The sequence below is a fragment of the Bacillus rossius genome, chromosome 1 (genome assembly GCF_032445375.1).
Source record: "Bacillus rossius redtenbacheri isolate Brsri chromosome 1, Brsri_v3, whole genome shotgun sequence".
NCBI classification, from domain to species: Eukaryota; Metazoa; Arthropoda; class Insecta; order Phasmatodea; family Bacillidae; genus Bacillus; species Bacillus rossius.
Genome location: NC_086330.1, coordinates 111,567,442 through 111,587,944, shown reverse-complemented (window position 1 = coordinate 111,587,944; position 20,503 = coordinate 111,567,442). Strand labels below are relative to the sequence as shown.

Here is a 20,503-nt window from a genome sequence, read left to right as displayed (position 1 = left end):
CTGCAGGCACTGCTCGTTGTGCCCATGCTATCAATCTTAGTACTACGTTATTGTGTACTACACATAACTATATCTTACATGATAGCTAAAATGAAAATTAGTGTTCGCTTGCGTGCCCAAAAAATACGTGTGTACTTATTAATTTTAAGATGGCGGGCAAGTAATGTGATGTGGAATTGAGCTCTGCGGAAATGGTGGAATTATAGGAGTACAAAGGAGTTGAGAAGGGAGTATACTAAGATAGCAGCGTAACATTATATATTTTGTATCAATGTAGATAAGAATTAAGGGTTTTAGTGTTTAATCTTTTGCATAAGGAGGTAGTAGTGTTGTGTTGATTTGCGGTCGCCACGTGGCCGTTTAATTAGAGTAGAAATAAGATCTAAGGTGTAGGATTATCTGTTGGTTATTACAGTAGGATTATATATTATTTAAGTTATTTGGGTAATAGGTTAGTGTAGAATAGTGAATTGTGACAAAATGGGTAGGGTGAAATGTAAGTCGAAGCTTAAATGTGTGGGTTGTAAAAAGGTGTGGAAAGATGGAGAGAGTGGTGTACGGTGTGACAAATGCGAAGGCTGGGTCCATACGGAGTGTGCAGGACTAGAGGAGGGGGAGCTGGGTAGTCTGGGGCAGGAGTGGATGTGTAAGGATTGTGACAAGGATAACAAGGGTTCAGGAAGTGTAGTGGCAATGGCAGGAAGCAGTGGTAGCCAGGAGCTGGTAGGTGGGGTGTCAGGAACTCAGAGGGAAGGAGGGAATGTAGATGTGGGTAAGGACTGGGCACTCAATTTCATTGGTGATATTCTGGGAGGAAAGATTGTTGAGGGTCTGAGTGGGACAAGGAGGGAAGTCGATTTGGAAGAAGGATTAGGTGAGGTGTTGTACAGGAAGGAGATGGAAATAAAACATAGATTAGAGAGGGTAGAGGAAGAAGTAAAAAGGGAGGATGGGTTGAGAAGTGTGTTAGTAAGGGTCGAAAGGCTGGAGTGCGAGCTGAAGAGGACAAAGGAGGAAGTTGAGAAGGAAAGGCAGATGAGAAAGGAGGCAGATGTGGAGGTAGATAGGCTGCGCAGGAGGGTGGAGGAGCTGGAAGGGAGGGAGAAAGTAAGGACTCAAGCTGTTAAGGCCACATATGCAGAGGCATGTACTGGGGAAGTTCAGGAAACAGGTGTCAGGTTGCAGAATGAAGGGGTAGCAAGGAGGGTGCGGGAGGAGGCTGTGGGTACAAGCAACGTAGATGTGAACAGGCATGAAGAGGGCAGGGATACGAAAAGGGGTACAATAGTTAGACAGGAGCCCGAAGTGATTTTCCTGGGCAGCTCTATTGTGAAGGGGGTAGAATTGCAGGGGGTGGGGAAAGGAAGTATATATAAAGCTGCGTTTGGGGGTGCAAAGATTAGGAACTTGGGGGAGAGGGTAGGCTGCATGAAAGGAAGCAGTAAAGTTAAGGTGGTGGTTGTTCATGTAGGGGGAAATGATGTGGCTGGTAGAGTGGTGGGGAGGGAAGTAGAGGAGGATATGAGGGGGCTAGTGGGCAAGGTGAAGGAGAAGTTCCCTGTAGCCAGAGTTGTGGTCAGTGGGGTACTAGTAAGGAGGGGTATAAACTATGTCAAGGCTGCGGCGGTCAGCGAGGTGTATGAGAGGGTGTGTAGGGACTTGGGAGCCATGTTGGTAGATAGCAGGAAATGGGTGGGGCAGGACTGTGTGGGCAGGGATCAGGTTCACCTAACAGAGAGGGGAAAATGGATGCTAGGAGACCTGCTAGGAAGGGAGACTTCTGGCCATTTGGAAAGGGCAAGGTTTGAGCAGCAGGGAAGAAGATAGCAACTAGATAGTGAGGAAGGTGGAGAGAAGGGGGGTGATTGTGAATATAGTGCCGATAGCAATGCTAGGGAGGAGGTGACAGCTAAAGTCAACAAAACTCAGATTGGTTGGACGGGGAGCGAGGAAGGAGGAAAGAGGGGGGTGGAGTTGGATAGGGCTGCAAGAGTGCTGGAAATCGGGGTTCTAAGGGGAAGGGGCACTCGTATCAGGGCGGAAGGGACAGAGGCGCAAGGGGGAAAATGCCAATATGTAAAAGTCGCAGTTATAAACTGTAGAAGTATATATAAGAAGGTGGAGGAGTTCTGGGGCAGGGTGGAAGCCTATGGGGCGGATATCATTGTAGCGGTGGAGACATGGTTGGACGAGGAAATTAGAGATGGGGAACTGAAGAGAGCACACTTTGAAATATTTAGAAGGGACAGGAACAGGAATGGAGGAGGGGTAATGGTGTGCATGCGAGAGGGACTCTGTGGTAGGGTTGTATGGGTTGGGGGGAGAGCGGAGTTATTGGAGATGCAGTTCCAGGTAGGAGAGAAAAATGTACGGCTGATTGCGGTGTACCGGCCACCAGGGCAAGGGGATGAAGCCATACGGGAGGTGCAGGACAGGTTGGACATGCTAGGGGAAGGCAAGTGGGTGATAGTGGCGGGGATCTGAACATGCCAGGGGTGGCATGGGAAAAGGGGCCGGAGGGGATGGGGTCAAGGGAACAGAGATGGGCATCTCAACTGGCAAACAGAGGACTGGAGCAGGTGGTGACTGAAAGCACCAGAAAAGGTGCCAGGAGAGGAGAGCAGGATGACGGGAACCTGTTGGATGTGGTACTTGTGAGACCAATGGAGGCGGTCAGGGGAAGTGTGGTAATGGAGGGCATCAGTGATCACAGGATCCCAGTAGTGGAGTTAGACGTGGGCTGGAGGGAGAAAAGGGTAAGGAGGGGAAACGTGGTAAACTGTTGGGGTAAGGCTGATAGAGTGGGGGCAGAGGCATTCCTGAAGGGGGAATACAGTAGATGGGTAGATATAGAGGACCTCGAAGGTAGATGGGCTGCCTTAAGAAATATTCTGCTGCAGATGGCTACACGTTTTGTACCTCAGAGGAGGGTAGGCCAAGGAGGTGACCCTCCCTACTATGGAAGGGAGTTGAAAGTGTTGAAAAGGAAATGTAGGAGGCTGCATGCGAGGGCAAGGAAGCTTGGGGGAGAGGAGATAGAGGCGGAAATGAAGGCGCTTGGGAAGGAACTAGGGAGGAAATCGCGGGAAGCAAGGGATGCTTACATGGAACAGCTGATGGGGGAAGGGGGGACGGTAAATGGGACGGAGCTCTACAGATACATAAGAAGAGTGAAGGGTGAGGAGGGAATAGGGGTTCTCCGAGGAGGAGGGGGGCAGGAATATACAGAGGACAGGGAAAAGGCAGACTTACTGCAGGAGCAATATCTGGCAGTATTTACAAAGGGGGAGGCATGGGAGGGTAGAGAGGACGACAGTTTAATGGGCAGGAAGGCCTTTGAGCTGCGACTGACAGATGTAATTAAGGTGATCAGGAGGTTGAAAGGGAGAAAGGCAGCTGGGCCAGATGGTATAGGGAATAGTCATTTGAAGTTGGGTGATAGGGAGATTGGGAAGTACCTGTTGGAGGTTTTCAAGCAGTCTCTGGAGGAGGGGAAACTACCAATGGAATGGAAGGAGGCAGTGGTAGTTCCCATCTACAAGGGGGGAAATGATAAGGCGGAGCCAGGAAGTTACAGGCCGGTCAGTTTGACGTCCTGTGTAGGAAAAGTGATGGAGAGGTTGGTAGGAAGGTACGTAAAGGGGGAAATGGAAGATCTGGGGTGGGTGGATAACAGGCAGCATGGATTCAGGATGGGGTTCTCATGCGAGACCCAGATGGCTGGGCTGTTGGAAGACCTGGTGGAAGCGGTGGACGGGGGGAAGCAGATAGATGCAATCTTTATAGATTTTGAAAAGGCGTTTGATAAGGTCCCCCATAGGAGGTTAATGGAAAAGGTTGAGTTGCTGGTGAGGGATGGAAGGGTGGTAAACTGGGTGGGTGATTTCCTGAGGAATAGAAGACAAAGAGTGAGAGTGGGTGAGGAAAGCTCCGAGGAGGGGGAAGTGACGTCGGGGGTGCCACAGGGGAGTGTGCTGGGGCCTCTGTTGTTCACAATTATGATAAACGATCTGGGGGAGGGCATGAAAGCCAGATGGAGGCTATTTGCAGATGACTGTGTAGTGTATGAGGTTGTGGGGGAAGGGGGATGTTTAGCAGAGGACTTGATAAGGTTGGAGCAATGGACGGAGAAAAATGGAATGTCCTTGAATGTTGGTAAGACAAAAGTTGTCAGATTTACAAAGAGGAGGAAAGTCACACGAAATGTATATTACTGGAAGGGGCAGGAGATAAGAGAGGCAGCAGGATATAAGTACCTGGGGGTGACACTGAAAAATGACCTAGGATGGGCGGAGCACATAGAGGGGGTGGTCAGGAGGGGAAGGCAGGCGCTGGGGTTGCTTGGTAGGACCCTGCAGGGAGCTGGGAGGAGGACAAAGGAGAAGGCATACTCCACATTGGTCAGGCCAATGTTGGAGTATGCGGCGGCGGTCTGGGACCCCTACCTGGTGACTGAGGTGAAGGAGCTGGAAGGGGTGCAGCGCAGAGCGGCTAGGTGGGTGATGGGAATGTGGAGAAGGAGGGAGGGGCAGGATGGGAAACTGCATAGCCCAACGGAAATGATTAAGGAGTTGGGGTGGGAAACGTTACAGAGGAGAACAAGAGTGGAAAGGTTGGTCAGGATGTTCAAGGTGCTGAAGGGGGAAGGGGGATGGGGGCAATTGGGAAGCAAAGTACATAGAGGGGAGTACAGAGGACGAAGAGACCACAGATGTAAGCTCCAGAGGGTGTGGAGGCGGACAGAGAGAGGGCGGAACACCTTCCTGGTGAGGACGGGGACGGAGTGGAATGGGCTGGGGGAGGAAATGGTGGAGGTCAGGGATGGGAGGGAGCTGAGGAGAAAGTTGATGGAGGGGGGGGGGGAGAGGGGAGTGAGTGGGAGTTCTTGCCACCGGGTGAAAGCCCAATTGCAGTGACGTCGACCCAGAGGCCACCCTAGCTCCTACAGGCCGTTATGGCGCGTCACCGCCTTCTTCTGTGCGCGGGCGTGTGCGGGAGCCAGTGGTGCCACCTTCAATAAATCAGTGTCCCTCCGACGTAGTTTTTTATGTATATTTTCTTTTCTTTCAGCAGGACATAATTTTTATTGTAAAAACTATAATATCATCCATCATGTATAATTTAAATTAGAAGGGTAAATAACATGTATTTTAATATGCACGGGGTGAACAAGTCGCGGGTTCCCGTCCACGAGGACGTCAGATGCTGCACGAGACGCGCGCGGGGAGGGGGTAGGCGCGAGCAGAAGTCAGTCGCGTCTGGAGAACCGCGGAGGAGTGACGTGTCGGCCGCGAGCTCTCGCCAAGACGAGTGAAACGGGTGAGCATAGAGGCCTCCGGGCTTAACGTCAGTGACGCGGGGAATAGATCAGCAACAGTCTTCGAGTCGTGTCAGGCAGTTCGGAACTATGGAGATTAGTATGTAAACTATTGCCAAGGGGTCGCCTTATTGTAAATAGTTTAGTTTTCTTTTTATTAGTGTTTCATAATTTTTTCCTTTCCTCTCGTATGTATGTATATATATATATATATCTTTATTCGCTTGTATAGTCATGCATTGCCTAGGATAAAATAGTACCATTGTGTCATGGACGAGACCTCGCCATTTTAATGGGACATTTCAGAAACTGTGTCCGCAGGTAGTGCTTGCCTGAATTCGCTATAGGACAGGAAATCAAAGCCCTGCCGGTTTGGGACAAACGCCATCGGTTAGCGCCGCGACGCTGGCGCCTACTACTTCCCATAGGCGGCCGTGTAAGGGGAAATTCTCGTGTAGTCAGGCCTCACCTAAGAACGGTCGTAGGCGGGAACTGCGATAGCCCCGTGCCAGTGCAAATAGTGGCCAATAAAAAGAGTGAGTGCCACGAAACCCTATGTAGTTTCATTATTAGCAGGCTAGATCCTCTTAACTGCCACGCGGCCCGAAACCCACCCCCAACTGAGCTAGCCCAAGAACCTACACAACCAATAAGGGGATCAGCCCGCTCGACGACAAGTGGCCCCCAACTAGGTGGCAACGCATTCTCAAACTTTCAAATTTTCAAAACTTTCAATTTTTTTTAAAAACTTTCAAACTTTCGAAATTTTGTCTCAAAGGGCGTAATTTGGCAAAGTGCGGGTTGCCAAGAACACGGACAAAGTGGGCGGAAAGGACATCACGGACATTATATGGACTGGAGTAGCGTGCGACGTAGCGCGAGTTGCGTCACGCGAACGGCGCGGGAGCTGCCTGGCGCGGCGGAGCGGCGGAAGCAGGCGGAAGGAGCGGCGCGGGAAAGAGATAAGGAGACGCATCCACGCCGGGATCAGGTTCACGCGGGAGAGAGATAAGGCGGCGCGACCCACGCCGGGCTCGAATTCGCGCGGTATCGCGCTGCGGCTTATCGCGCGCCGAATGGCGAGTTCGCCGACCGAGCCGAGAAGGATCGGATAACCAAGTGAAGCCGGGTGACGACCGGAAAAATGGAGGGACCGGATGAGACAAAGGCGAGGGTGATGGACACGTGTGTGGGGTGTGGACTTCCGTTCAGGGGGAGACACGGACAGGACCTTTCGTGCGAATGCCCATGGGGACTAGCGGACGTGAAGAGTAGCGGGGAGAGTAATGACAGACAATCGGGGAGTCATTTACCGGGTCACCGCGACGAGGGCGTTAGAGAGCCCAGAGGTCATGGTCATCCGAGTATAGTGATGCGAGTGGTCGAGGTGGCTAGCCCATTACCGGAGTTTGCGGGAGAACCGCACGAAGATCCGAGTGCGTTTGTAGCCGCGTGTGTGGACAGGCTTAGGGGAGTGCCACGAAGGGACTGGGTGACGAGAGTGTGTGGCCAGTTACGGGGCCGGGCGGCGAAATGGTGGACGGACACGGGGGACTATCTATCCGAGTGGGGAGAATTCGAGCGAGCACTAGAGAGGCGGTTCAACGGACCACTGGCACGAGCCGAGTGTCAGCGACAACTTTACAGTGTACCACAGGCCGCAGGGGAGAGCGCCGAATCATTTATCTATAGGAAGGTGCGGTTACACCGGCGAGTGGGGCCGGAGAGAACAGTGAGCGAGGTCATGCCCGTAATATGCGAACAGTTGTTGCCGTCGCTACGCCCTTTTCTGCGACGGGCCGTGGACCTAGAGGTATCCGAGTTCGTGGAGCTGGCCCGGGAGACTGAAATGGACTTGGCAGCAAGTAGGAGGGAACTCTGGGCAAGAGAGTCACGACGGGAGCCTAGGATGACACCAGTGATGTCACAAGAGACTGTGACACCCGAGGACGCAATGACATTGGTCCGATACAGGGGCGGGGCCACACCACAAGGGCAGAGGACGACAGGGGGACCCACATGGGAGACCAGAACACGGTCAGAGGAGCGGAGTACGAATCAGCGGACGAGTGACAACCGTCCACCCAGGTGTCAGTATTGCCGCAGCCCGGAGTATCACTGGCACGCGGAGTGTCCAACCAAGGCGGAGTTGTGGAGGAAGATGGAAAGGGAAGGACGCCATCCGGGAAACGGACAATAGGGGGCAGGGACAGAGTCGGCCACTGCCTCCTAGATACGAACCCGGACAACATGACAGAAAAGACCTCACCGAGCCCGAGGACGAGTCAGCCCAACGACGCCCGCCATGACACCAGCCACAGGGACGAGAGGAACACAGGGACGTCGCCCGCCAAAAGTGACAGCCCCACTGGGCAGCTCGGAAGAGACACGAGGGACCACGGGAACCGCAGCATGGACGCCACAGCAGACGGGGGAGCCAGTAGCAGTCCAACAGCAGGGGACAGGTCACCACCAGAGGAGCAGGGGGCTCCTCCAGCACAGCTGGGACAGCTGGGCACGGACCAGGCGGCGCTGCTCCGGGTGCCAGTGCTCCTGAACGGCCGTCCCGTCCACGCGTTGGTGGACACGGCGGCGACCCACTCTTTTGTCTCCGCCCACCTGGTGCCGGACGAGGACTTGGAGCCACACGAGGACGAGGTGCAACTGGCAACGGAGGGGACAAGCGCGTCCACGTCTGGACGCGCACAGGTAACCATCGGTGTTCGTGACTTATTCAGTCGGACTAGCGCCCTGGTGATGCGTGGACTGCGGGAGGAGTTGATCCTGGGCCTGCCTTGGCTGGTCCAGGAGGACGCCGCCATTGACATCAAGGACAGTAAGTTGCACGTGGGCCGTCAGGGGCGCCGAACGCTGTACGGCGTGGGCCGGGCGGGCCCTGTTCCTCCCTCACCACAGATCCAGCTGGCAGACCTCACTCATGACGTGCCACCAAATTACACAGGGTTGTTCGAGGGCGTGTTGTCGCAGCAACCGTTAGTGTTCGCGGCCACAGACATGCTGCGGCGGACAACGGTGACGGAACATGCCATCCCTACAAAGCCACACAGTCCCATATACGTAAAGCCGCGGGAGTTTGGACTCAAAGACCGTCAGGTAGTGCAGGAACAGATAACCGAAATGCTCCAGAACGGAGTAATAGAAGCTAGTGAATCTCCGTACAATAGCCAAATCGTCATGGCTAAGAAGAAGGACGGGACCTTGAGGTTCTGTGTGAACTTCAAACCCGTGAACTCTGTCACCATACCCGCCCCACCACCACTGATAAACATTGCAGACGCGTTGGCAGGCTTGGGGGACGCCCGTATATTTACGTCACTTGATCTAAGGTCCGGGTATTGGCAAGTCCCCGTCAGGCAGGAAGACCGTCCTAAGACCGCGTTTACGGCCCCGGACGGACGCAGGTTTCAGTTCCGAGCCATGCCGTTCGGGCTGATGGACGCCCCCTCGACATTCCAGGCCATGATGGTCCGCGTCCTGGATGGGTTCGTGGGCGACTTCGTCACGGCCTATCTGGACGACGTGATCGTCTGGTCACGGACGTGGGAGGACCATGCGCATCACCTGGCATTGGTCCTCGAACGGCTGGCCAGACACGGGCTGACCTGCGCCCCGCACAAGTGCCATATCGGGGCAACGGAGATCAGATTCCTGGGGCATGTCGTCAGTGAGAAGGGGTGCCGCCCTCTCCCGGAGCACCTGGACCTGATCGCGTCCAAGGCGGCTCCACAGACGAGAAAACAGCTGCAAAGACTCATGGGGCTCCTGAACTGGCTGCGGTCCTTCATACCGGACTTCGCAGCGGTGACGGCCCCCATGACGGACTTGCTATCCCCCAAAACAAAATACAGGTGGACCGCGGAGGCCGACCGCGCCCTGGCTACTGTCAAGCGCTTGTTCAAGGACAGTCACACCCTCGCACGGCTGGTGCCGGGCGAACCCCTGTACCTACAAACGGACGCGAGTCAAGTAGGTATGGGGGCCGTGTTGTACCAGGTCGGACCCAATGGCGAGCGACGCGTGATGGAGTATTCCAGTGCCAAATTCGGGCCGGCCGCCCGGAACTACGATGTGAATGAACAGGAGTGCTTGGCAGTGGTGTGGGCTGTCAAGCGGTACCAACACCATCTGGAAGGGCGGGAGTTTACTCTTAGGACGGACAATCAGTGTTTAAAATGGTTGAACTCGATGCAAGGGAGGAAGAGTAAATTTACCCGGTGGGCTGTGACCCTCCAAAACTTTGCATTCACAGTGGAACACGTGCCAGGGAGGACTAACCAACTTGCCGATGAATTGTCACGACATCCTAACCCAGAGGACATCTTTGAGGACGAGGGCACGTGGGACGATCTGCTTCCTCCGTCAGGGCGCGCACCCGTCACGGGAGACCAGATGGGGCCCGCGGCATTGTACGCGGTAACACAGGAGGAACCAGTCACTGAACCCGAGGCAGTGGACACTCTCTCCCAGCTGATTAGCGCCGTGCAGCGGGTTCAGCGGGGGGACGACGTCTCGAAGGCCGCCGTGGAGGCGTGCGGGAACCAGGTGGTACCGGATCAGCGCTGCGTGGACGGGGTCCTGCAGACGCGGGTGCCGGGAGGTGGGGATGCTTGGCGAACTCACGCCCCGAAGGGGGCCCGCGCGGCCATACTGGGTTATTTCCATGACCACCAGCTAGCAGGCCACCCCGGGGCCGAACAAACCGCGGAGGCAATCAGGGTCTCCTTCCACTGGCCCGGCATGGGACACGATGTCCGGGAATACGTCCGACGCTGCCACACTTGCCAGCAGCGCAAGGCCCGGAGGACAGACGGCGAGGAGCAACAGCGACCTCGCCGCCCGCAACACCCATTCCACACACTAGCTCTAGATATCATGGGGCCCTATCCCCGCAGCAGCAAAGGCAAGCGCTTCCTTGTAGTACTAACAGACCTGTTTACCAGATGGGTCGAGGCCTATCCGGTCTCCAACGTCCGGTCGGGAACGTTGATAGCGCTGATCGACGGAGAGGTAGCCCCTCGCTTCGGGTACCCAGCGGTGCTCCTATCGGACAACGGATGTCAGTTCACGGGAGCCCGCTGGAAACAGGCCTGCAGAAGGTGGGGGGTGAGCCACCACACGACGCCGACGTATCACCCGAGGGCCAACCCAACCGAGAGACGGAACCAAGAGATAAAGGCTCAGCTCCGTCTCCGGTTGGGAGAGGACCATTCAAAATGGGATACCCATTTGCCGAACCTCTTATACTGTCTGAGGCGTCGTACGAGTGCCGCCACGGGCTACTCGCCGGCAGAGCTGGTCATGGGGCGGAACCTGGCGCTGCCAGGAGAATGCCGGGTAGAGGCGGCAGCCACAGAAGCCGGATGGGGCGAATGTCTCAATACCGAGCTGACCAGAATGCAGGAGAGGGCTAGGCGGAGACAGGAGGCCTATCTACAGCAGACGACACCACAGTCCACTAGACCCCCCCCTACTCTGAACCCCGGGGACCAAGTGTACGTCCGACAGCATCCTCTGTCGTCAAGGGCAAAGAACTTTTGTGCAGGTCTAGCCCCGAAATGGGCGGGCCCCAGGACCGTTCTGCGACAGGCGGGGGCCACATCGTACTTAATACGTACACCAAGCGGGAGGCCCGCAAAAATTCACAGAGACCAACTGCGCCTAGCCGCGGGGGAGAGACAAGCTCCAAGGGACACGGACAGGGGAGAGGGGTCTGCCTCTACACCAGTCACCGACGCAAACCAAGCCAGCCGTGACATGGACGGAAAGTGGGACGAGGACATGGCGGGACAGAAAGAACAAGGAGACGTGACAGAGACGCGACCGGCAGCCGACACAGGGGCAGCCATGAAAGGAACGGAGACAGGAGGGGCAGAAGAGAGCGTAATGGAACCAGCCAGGACATTTGGGGAACCAGACGAAACGACCGCCGACACAAACGTGATCCAGTTCATCACGGAACCGGACACGGACGGGGAGGACGAGGAGGGGAAAGACCCAGACACCCCTCTCTGGCCCCTCAATACGAGTCTGGCGGACTCGTCGTTCATTATGACCGTCACCGAACCAGACTCAGATACAGAACGGGAGGACACAGAGGGGATGGAGGAAGAACTGATGGGGGTCCTGACAGGTGAACCAGGATCTTCGGGGTGGTCTGCCATCCCAACCACGAGGATGGGGGGAAAGGGCAGGACATTAGACCCCAACTGTTCGCTCAGCCCCTCAATTTCCAGAAGCGAATCTGGGGAAAACTCCCGACCTAGGAGGATACGGCGGGTACCCACCTACTTACGGGAATTTCAGTGCAATAACCTACCAAAGGCAAGCCACCACACTAACACAGGATCCCGACTCAGTGTCATGAGTTTACTGCCACCCTTCGCGAGACACCCGCACACGATACACACCAGAGGCCAAGACACTTCCTACCCTCTCGTTTCTACGATCAACGAGTGCAACGGCAGATGCGATTAAGAGACGTTGACGCGCATAATGGCCTTGTGGGAGGGGGGGGCATTTGACGTCGACCCAGAGGCCACCCTAGCTCCTACAGGCCGTTATGGCGCGTCACCGCCTTCTTCTGTGCGCGGGCGTGTGCGGGAGCCAGTGGTGCCACCTTCAATAAATCAGTGTCCCTCCGACGTAGTTTTTTATGTATATTTTCTTTTCTTTCAGCAGGACATAATTTTTATTGTAAAAACTATAATATCATCCATCATGTATAATTTAAATTAGAAGGGTAAATAACATGTATTTTAATATGCACGGGGTGAACAAGTCGCGGGTTCCCGTCCACGAGGACGTCAGATGCTGCACGAGACGCGCGCGGGGAGGGGGTAGGCGCGAGCAGAAGTCAGTCGCGTCTGGAGAACCGCGGAGGAGTGACGTGTCGGCCGCGAGCTCTCGCCAAGACGAGTGAAACGGGTGAGCATAGAGGCCTCCGGGCTTAACGTCAGTGACGCGGGGAATAGATCAGCAACAGTCTTCGAGTCGTGTCAGGCAGTTCGGAACTATGGAGATTAGTATGTAAACTATTGCCAAGGGGTCGCCTTATTGTAAATAGTTTAGTTTTCTTTTTATTAGTGTTTCATAATTTTTTCCTTTCCTCTCGTATGTATGTATATATATATATATCTTTATTCGCTTGTATAGTCATGCATTGCCTAGGATAAAATAGTACCATTGTGTCATGGACGAGACCTCGCCATTTTAATGGGACATTTCAGAAACTGTGTCCGCAGGTAGTGCTTGCCTGAATTCGCTATAGGACAGGAAATCAAAGCCCTGCCGGTTTGGGACAAACGCCATCGGTTAGCGCCGCGACGCTGGCGCCTACTACTTCCCATAGGCGGCCGTGTAAGGGGAAATTCTCGTGTAGTCAGGCCTCACCTAAGAACGGTCGTAGGCGGGAACTGCGATAGCCCCGTGCCAGTGCAAATAGTGGCCAATAAAAAGAGTGAGTGCCACGAAACCCTATGTAGTTTCATTATTAGCAGGCTAGATCCTCTTAACTGCCACGCGGCCCGAAACCCACCCCCAACTGAGCTAGCCCAAGAACCTACACAACCAATAAGGGGATCAGCCCGCTCGACGACAGCAGGTTAAGTAATAATAATAATTTATACTGTCGGTAAGAAACAAGTACCTCGTGAAATAAAATGACAAGGCTAACAAAGTTGTAAAGATCTACGTCAGTGCTATACAAGTGAAAAGTTAAATTTTTAACACTTACCTTACAAGTATCGGAAGCATCACTTTCAATGCAATAATTAACAGGTGCTAAACCCGGTAAATAAAAGCTGGTACACAACCTCAAAGTCAACAACAAATTCAACATTTGAAAATATAAACTCATTTTTACAGCTTAGTAAAATTGTCAGTAGTTGTATTATAGTGATAATTTTTTTCTGACAACAATACTCATATAATTATACACTTAACTCAAATATTGCTATATTTCTCCCCCATTTCTGGACAAACCGATAACTTAAAACAAAAAGTATATGAGTACGACACGTCACAAATTCATAACATGCCGTTCAAGAGTACAATAGCTGTTCTACTCATCTCCCTATTTGTTCAGTGGTTCTATTCTATGCCAATTTATGTCAAAAAAACACATACTTATTTACAATGGCCTCACAAATTAAACTACAGCCATAAATATAAAAATAAAAGTACATAAATACAAATTTGTTGTGACCAAAAAAAACATAGGAGGATTACACAATTTTCAATTACCTGTCCCCGGCTTACTTTCCAAATGCTTCCCGAATATAATAAAAGTATTTGTGTCAAGTTAGCGTACAAAAATTATTGTATTTGGGATCAGGGCACAATACAAACAAAACCTCCAACTTTGAAAAAAAGGAACAATAAAAACATTCTCTACCCTTAAACTAATATTTTACTAGCTCAAAAAAGATACATTTCATTTGCCATCACCCACGGTCTTGGGTTCGAGACCCATGGCAAACCTGATTAGGTTGGTTATTTGTCATTGTTTAAGAGGGCGCAAGGCTAGCTTTTAACATCTAACCAAAGGTTGGTTAGAGTGTGTGTGTCGTCGGCCCCAGCTTGGTTCGCTAGATTCGTGGATGACATGTTTATGCTATGAGAGAATGGTCTAAACTAATAGTGAAAACTCCCTAACCAGCTTAGTATATAGGTTCTGGACTAGGGCTATAAGACACACTGAAGTAATTAGAATGTTTGTGGCATATATTTATTTAGAGTGACTTAATGGGTTATAAAACACAAGGGCTTGCGCCTACACCATTACAAGACACTGATTGTGTTGCACTTGTGGTTATGTTACATTACTTCCCTAAAGGCAGTCTACTAGTGGTTTCGTCCGATTGGAGTTTGGTTGAACTGCGAACCATTTATCTGGGTTCTGCAGCACGAACCGTGCATCTATGTTATGACTAGCAAATGATTACTTTGAGGCCAGCAGGTAAGCAAAGTCACAAGAACTTGCAATGGATCTCACAACCAACCAAGCAGAGATGTACATGTCATTATTTTCGAGGATGGCAGGCGGTAAGCAGATTAACCGCTCACGGCAAGGGTCTTACAGCCATAGGGCTACTGCTGCAGGTTTGTCTTTCCAACTTCGCTACAAATGGCATGGACAAACGGTGAAGGCAATCACAGGTCACAGCCCTGGAGTGACTGTGAAGCGAATAATGGCAAAATTAAGAGAAACAACAAGCAAACTGTAGGCGAAGGCTAGACCTGAATCCTCATGCACCACAGAAATCAGAAGGATCTTAACCACAGGGCGATGAGAGCTATGGTCCTCACGCAACTCAGCCTCCAGCTTATGATCGTGAACTAAACATTATGCTAAACATTCTGAATGAGTCTGTGATGAGAAGAATATAGAACTTGCAGTAATAATATATAGAAGGTATAGAATAAATAAGAACCTTGATTTTTTTCCAACATCTTGCAGAAATGGTTTGTCTTACTAAATATTGTTTAAGAGAAAAGTATTAGATAATATTTAAAAGATTTGCAATAAATTACAACAAATTTGATAGTGTATCTAATAAGGGATTCAATAAATATACTGTTCTTTAACCACAGTCTTTTTCATCCCTTACAATATAGGTTGGTCGTATCAAGAATTATTTTAGATAAAAGTTGCAGATAATATTTCTATCAAAAATTATTTCATACAAAACTATTAGATAATATCTAAAGTTTACAAAAAGTTAAACTTGACGCCTTTGGATCGCACAGGCCGTTACGTCCCAAAAACACTTACTCGTAAGTGCAACGAACACGCCCGAGCGTGATGTCCGCCGTGTGAGTGAAATTGCGCCGCGACGAACAGCAAGGCGACTACAGCGCCCGGCCGAGTGTGGCAATGCGCTAATGTATAATTAAATCAGGAATTCTTCTTTTTAAAACAACCAAAATAATAACAAATAAAAGATACTGAAATAATATAGAAATTACATGCAATTGTTAAATAATCATGTAATATCAAATATAACATTTAAGTCCAAAACTGGTCGGAGCTGTTTTCCCGGGCTACACGCGTCTTGGCGCGAGGTCGCGCGGCACTCTCGTGCAAGTTGCCATAGGGAACTCACAGGGGTCGGTCGCTCTGCGAACGCAGAGTCTACAGTTTTCGCCCCACGTCCAGTTTATTGCAATAGTCGTAAGTTTACCAAATCTTTTCATTTTGCTCTGCGCCCGACCCCACTCAGCCGTATGTTCTTTCGTGCGGCTGTTCGCATAATCATTTTCATCCCAACAGTGACATTTCGACATTCTACGTAATTTTTCACGTCCTAATCATTCGGACAGCGGATTTGAGTCATACGCAACTTCCAGGCTTCGTTGCCAGTGAATCGTTATTTGTTAAGGGCTTCTAGCAAGCCTCGAGTGTCATGTACTAACTCTTTAATATACATGTCTTCGTATTAGCTGGTTTTAACTGTGTAATATATGTATTTGCAATCTAACCAAGTAATAACTTTGTTAACCTGTAAGAAGTGACTGTGACTCTCGTAGGTTTTTCATTTAGCCGGGCTTACGCACAATTCGAGACATTCGCATATTAGTGGGTTAGATTGCAACCACATTTAAGAACGTTTGATTATATTTTGCTGTCATTGTATGTTTAACTTCATTTTCCGTATAAACAGTTGCAGTTTATCAGCTCTGCGGTAATTTGCCGCAGCCTTCGTGTTAGTAACGGTCACAGGATAAATCATTATACACGAGTTTGCAACCTATCCTGTTTGCGCGCAACGTTAATGCGTTGAACCAAACGTGAAGCGACGGTCTGACAACAGACTCGGCCAGGCATTAGACAAGTAAGTGTATCAGTCTTAATAAAGTGCAGTGTCTTTTCAATCAGTTTCCCTTTTATTTCAAGGCGTCCTGGGTGGCCTGAACAACCCAGGTAGTTTAAAACCACGACGCACTCCTGCCTGCAACCACGTGGTCGAACCCCTCTTTTTGCCCCTGAGATCATTTTCAACTTAAAATTCATTCAATACTTAATCAGGCAGCGGGAGTGGCGTCAAACTGAATTGACAACTAAGGGAGATATGCATATTTTATCCTCTAACCCCCCTTTTTTTTAAATCCCTTGCAGTTATAGTAATTTTTAATCTCTTAGGCGATATTAAGGGCCAAAAGTCTGTCTAGTCTAGGCATTTCTGGGGGGGGGGGGGGGAGGGACTGAGAAAGAGATAGTGGAAAACTGACTGCTCAATGATGTAAGCAATCTACACCCTTCCCCTATTATCACTCTCTATCTGAACTGTCGTAAAAATGACACCCCGCTGGGCAACACGAAATTCTGGGAAAAGCATCTACTTTTTCTCCCCCTTGTGGGTTCAACGGTAAACCACTGTATTGTTCCACCATATAGATATTGCCCTCTCTTGAGGACGTACGGAACTACATGTTGACGCCAACCACCGGTGCTCCCTCTGGTTCGCACAGGCCGTTATGTCACAACAACACTTACTCTTAAGTGCATCGAACACGCCCGAGCGTGATGACCGCCGAGTGGGTGAAAGTGCACCGCGACGAATACCAAGTCATTACAGCACCCGGCCGGGTGTGGCAATGTGCGAAACTAAATCAGTAATTATTCTTTTAAATCAAAAACAACCAAATTAATAACAATTAAAAGATAATTAATTCAAGGGAAATAATGTCCAATTGTTCAATAATCATATATTGTGAAATATGTCATTTAAGTCCATAACTGGTCGGAGCTGTTTTCTTGCGCTTCACGTGTCTCGGCGCGAGGTCGCACTACGCTCTCGCGCCAGTTACCGACGGGAGCTCACAGGGGTCGGTCGCTCCACGAACGCAGAGCCTTCAGATTTCGCGCCACATCCAAGTCTCAGCAATAGTGTAAGTTCTTCAAATCCTCTTCCCAGCTCTGCGCTGACCCCACTCAGTCGCACGTCATTTCGTGCGACTCATTACTTAATCACTTAATCCCAACAGGGAGATTTTCTATTTACTACGTAATTGTCATGTCCATGAGTCTTACTCAGTTTTCAGACTTCGAAGCCAATTAATCATTATCGTCAAAGGCTCCTAGCCAGTCTTGTGTGTCGAGTTCTAACTCGTTAATCTAAGTATTTAATTTTCATCTTATTTATATGTGTAACATCTAACGTGCCATCTAACCACGTAATAACTGTTTCAAGCTATAAAAAGTGACTGTGACTTGCCGTCGTCCGGGGTCTCGGGCTCGAGTCCCGGTGCGGCTCCTAGCGGGAATGGCGGTTGTCGATGTAGTGTTTCCGGGTGGGCACCAGACTAGCTCTGTTTCTAGTCGATAGGTGGGTCGTGGGGTCGGTTGCCCTGCGTGGCCCACTAGGACCGTCGGCGGTGTTGCGTGGGTTATGAGGAATTCCCTACTTGGCGGTGGTTGGGAGTCGTATGGTTAATTAATCAGACGCTGAAGGGATGCAACAAATGACGTGTGTCGTTTATTCATGCGACTGTGGTTTTGGTGTAATATCGTTGATTACATGCCACGTCGTACAGAGGGTGACGTCACATAATACAGAAGTTACACAATTACACAAAGTTAGTCTGAAAGTTACGTAATAAGACGTGGCACAAGTTCACAAAACATGTTACGCGAAAGTGCGTTGCACAAGTTTATTAAATGTTACGTGGTGGCGCGTCGCACAAGTTTACAAAAGAAAACGTTCCAGGTTCAAGGCGTCGCACAAAGTTACTAAATATTACGTATTAGCGTGGCACTAGGCGGTTCTGAGCCTGGTTACTCAAAAGAGGGGCGAGGGCGATTGGAGGCGGCCAATCTCATATATCAATGTCTCGAGGCGGTGTTCGCGTCCACTGTAGTGGAGCGCGGACCGCAGCTAAATTCGCTCAAGTTCCCTTACGGGGTGGTGTCAGCGCTGGAGCGACTGGTTTTAGTTCAAGTTCTGTTCTTCGGGAGGTGGCCCGTGCTGTATGCTGAAACTACCCCGCAGACCAAGTGTGGTGCAGGGGTTTTTAAAAGTTATGCGGCCGGATTAAGTCCTGGACCGAAAATTTGACCGGGTACGCACGGAGAGATAAGTAAAAAGAGGTTTCGAGGAAGTGACTATAATTACCAGAAGTGAGTTCAATGCAGACAATGGATAATGTCTCTCCGTGGAACGTGCGTCCGCCCCGGTCCACGAGTCGCGCTGTACTCTCGTGATGTCATGGCGCCCGGCCGAGGCTCAGTGGCCCTCGCGCCAGGGTTAACCTCATTACGTTAGTTTCGAATGTGACACGTTAATAAGAGTTTTTAAGGGCGCTAAATTCCTACATTAATTATTAAGGCTAAATTAACATCACTCGTCCCTTCTACAAATTGGAGTTAGTATGTTTACGAATTATGTCCTCTAAATTATACGTCACACCAGCGACTGTTCGTCTCTTGCCGGACTGCTCTGGTGGGGGATAATAAAGAACACAAGGGGTTAATAATTATGTCACATGGTTAACTAATCTAGGCAGAAGGCCGCCAGGGGGATACTCACACACGTATCGACGTATTTACACACATGAGTGCCCGGGCACTCCTACGTCGCACTTTCGTTAATCAACTTTTAATTTATACATAATATTGTTTAATATTCTGTGTTTGTTTTTGCAACGTGGCCGGCTGTAATGTCGGTCTGTTTATTAGGGGGCCGGGTTCTACCTTGGTTGCTGGTGGCTCGCCTGACTCGGGTGGGCCATGGCTAGGGGCGCGTTCCGTTAGCGGGGTTGAATACTGGCGGTTGCAGGTCGGGCTTTAGGGTGGCTTTCGGTCGGACGACGTCAGACTTTTATGTTTTCATCTAACCGGGCCCATGTACTTTTCGGGACTTTAATGTTTTGTAACAGGTTAGATCGCAAATAACTTTAGGATATTCATTTGTATGTGCTGTTTTACATGATAATATCAATGTCTGCATAAGCGGTTGCAGCATAGTATAGTATGGCCGCGACGTCTTGGCGGGTCGACTCCCTAGAGCTCAGCGACCTTGTAATCGACACGTCCCTCCTTGTCTGCTCCGCAGATAACAACGGCCTGGAAGTCTCCATGCCGTTCCGAAAACATTGGTCGAGAACAATCTCACGTACGGTGCAACACAGCGCAGATCTTAATGATACAAAGATGCGATAATGCTTTACGGTAATTTATTATTTAAAGGTAGTGCACTATTTGCTCGACTGGGCAGCTTAGTTAAACATAGTTAAACATAGCTGTACAATACTTTAAAGTTAAGAACTAAATTTGTAATTGTGGGTTGCTGTAGGAAACACAATTAATTAAGACTTGCATGTAACTCCCTCGCTGATGCTTTCTTTTCCATTTGGTTTGGCTGAAATGTGAAGACGATCGACATGACACTTTCACGCACTTCAAGAAACTTACCACTTTTATGCACACGGGTTGGTATTTTTTCCATAACAGCACTCTGAAAGAACCATTTTAGTAATTTCGAGGGGTCCGAAAACCATATTTATAACAAACCATCCTCGCGTATTTTATAGTCTCCTGTTGTTGTGCTTGCTTTATAAACAAGAGAGGCTCCAGGAAGGAAGCCCTGCCTAGAACCAACGCTTAAAACTATCAGTCTGTGCGCTGCATTTCCTGTTGCCATTACCTACACCTTCAACGTCACCTTTCTTTTGCCAACATTTCTGAAAGGTTAAATTAGTGTCAACCCAGGATTCATCCATGTCAAATAAATTCTTCCCAGCCTCCCTGCACTGTTTCATCTGAGTCAGCTACTGTTATCGCCAAGCAACAACGTCAGATCTTTCGAGAAGAAGCATTCGCTTATTTTGGCTTCTTCTCCACACAAAACCCATTTCTTTGAGTATTTTACGCAGCGATGTCTTTCCCTAACTCCATCCGATTTTTTCTTTCAAAACTGGCAGTAGTTCGCTCGTCGTTTTTTTACTGCATAAAATTCGTGGCTAGTGTCTCTGATCACTCTTCTATCAAAGTCATCAACTGACAACAAACGTTTCCCAGTTTTTTTTTTTTTGGCTTGAAATGAATAATTAAACATGAGAGGCTGTTTAATGGTCAAATAAAGGAGTGATATATATATATGTAAATATAAACATATAAATTGTAAATAAATAATGTATTAATATAATATACATTAATATATATCATAA

The 20,503-nt window shown here is 50.0% G+C and overlaps 1 protein-coding gene across 1 annotated transcript in view; it reads right to left on the bottom strand.

Annotated features, from left to right (window-relative positions):
• Positions 1 to 13,443, bottom strand: part of LOC134542250 (transmembrane 9 superfamily member 2) — a 106,606-nt gene extending 93,163 nt beyond the window's left edge. The window contains exon 1 of the mRNA XM_063386356.1: positions 13,071 to 13,443. Within this exon, the coding sequence (XP_063242426.1) occupies positions 13,071 to 13,193 (123 nt within the window). The 5' untranslated portion in view covers positions 13,194 to 13,443. The remainder of the gene's footprint in view (positions 1 to 13,070) is intronic.
• Between the last annotated feature and the right edge of the window lie 7,060 nt (positions 13,444 to 20,503).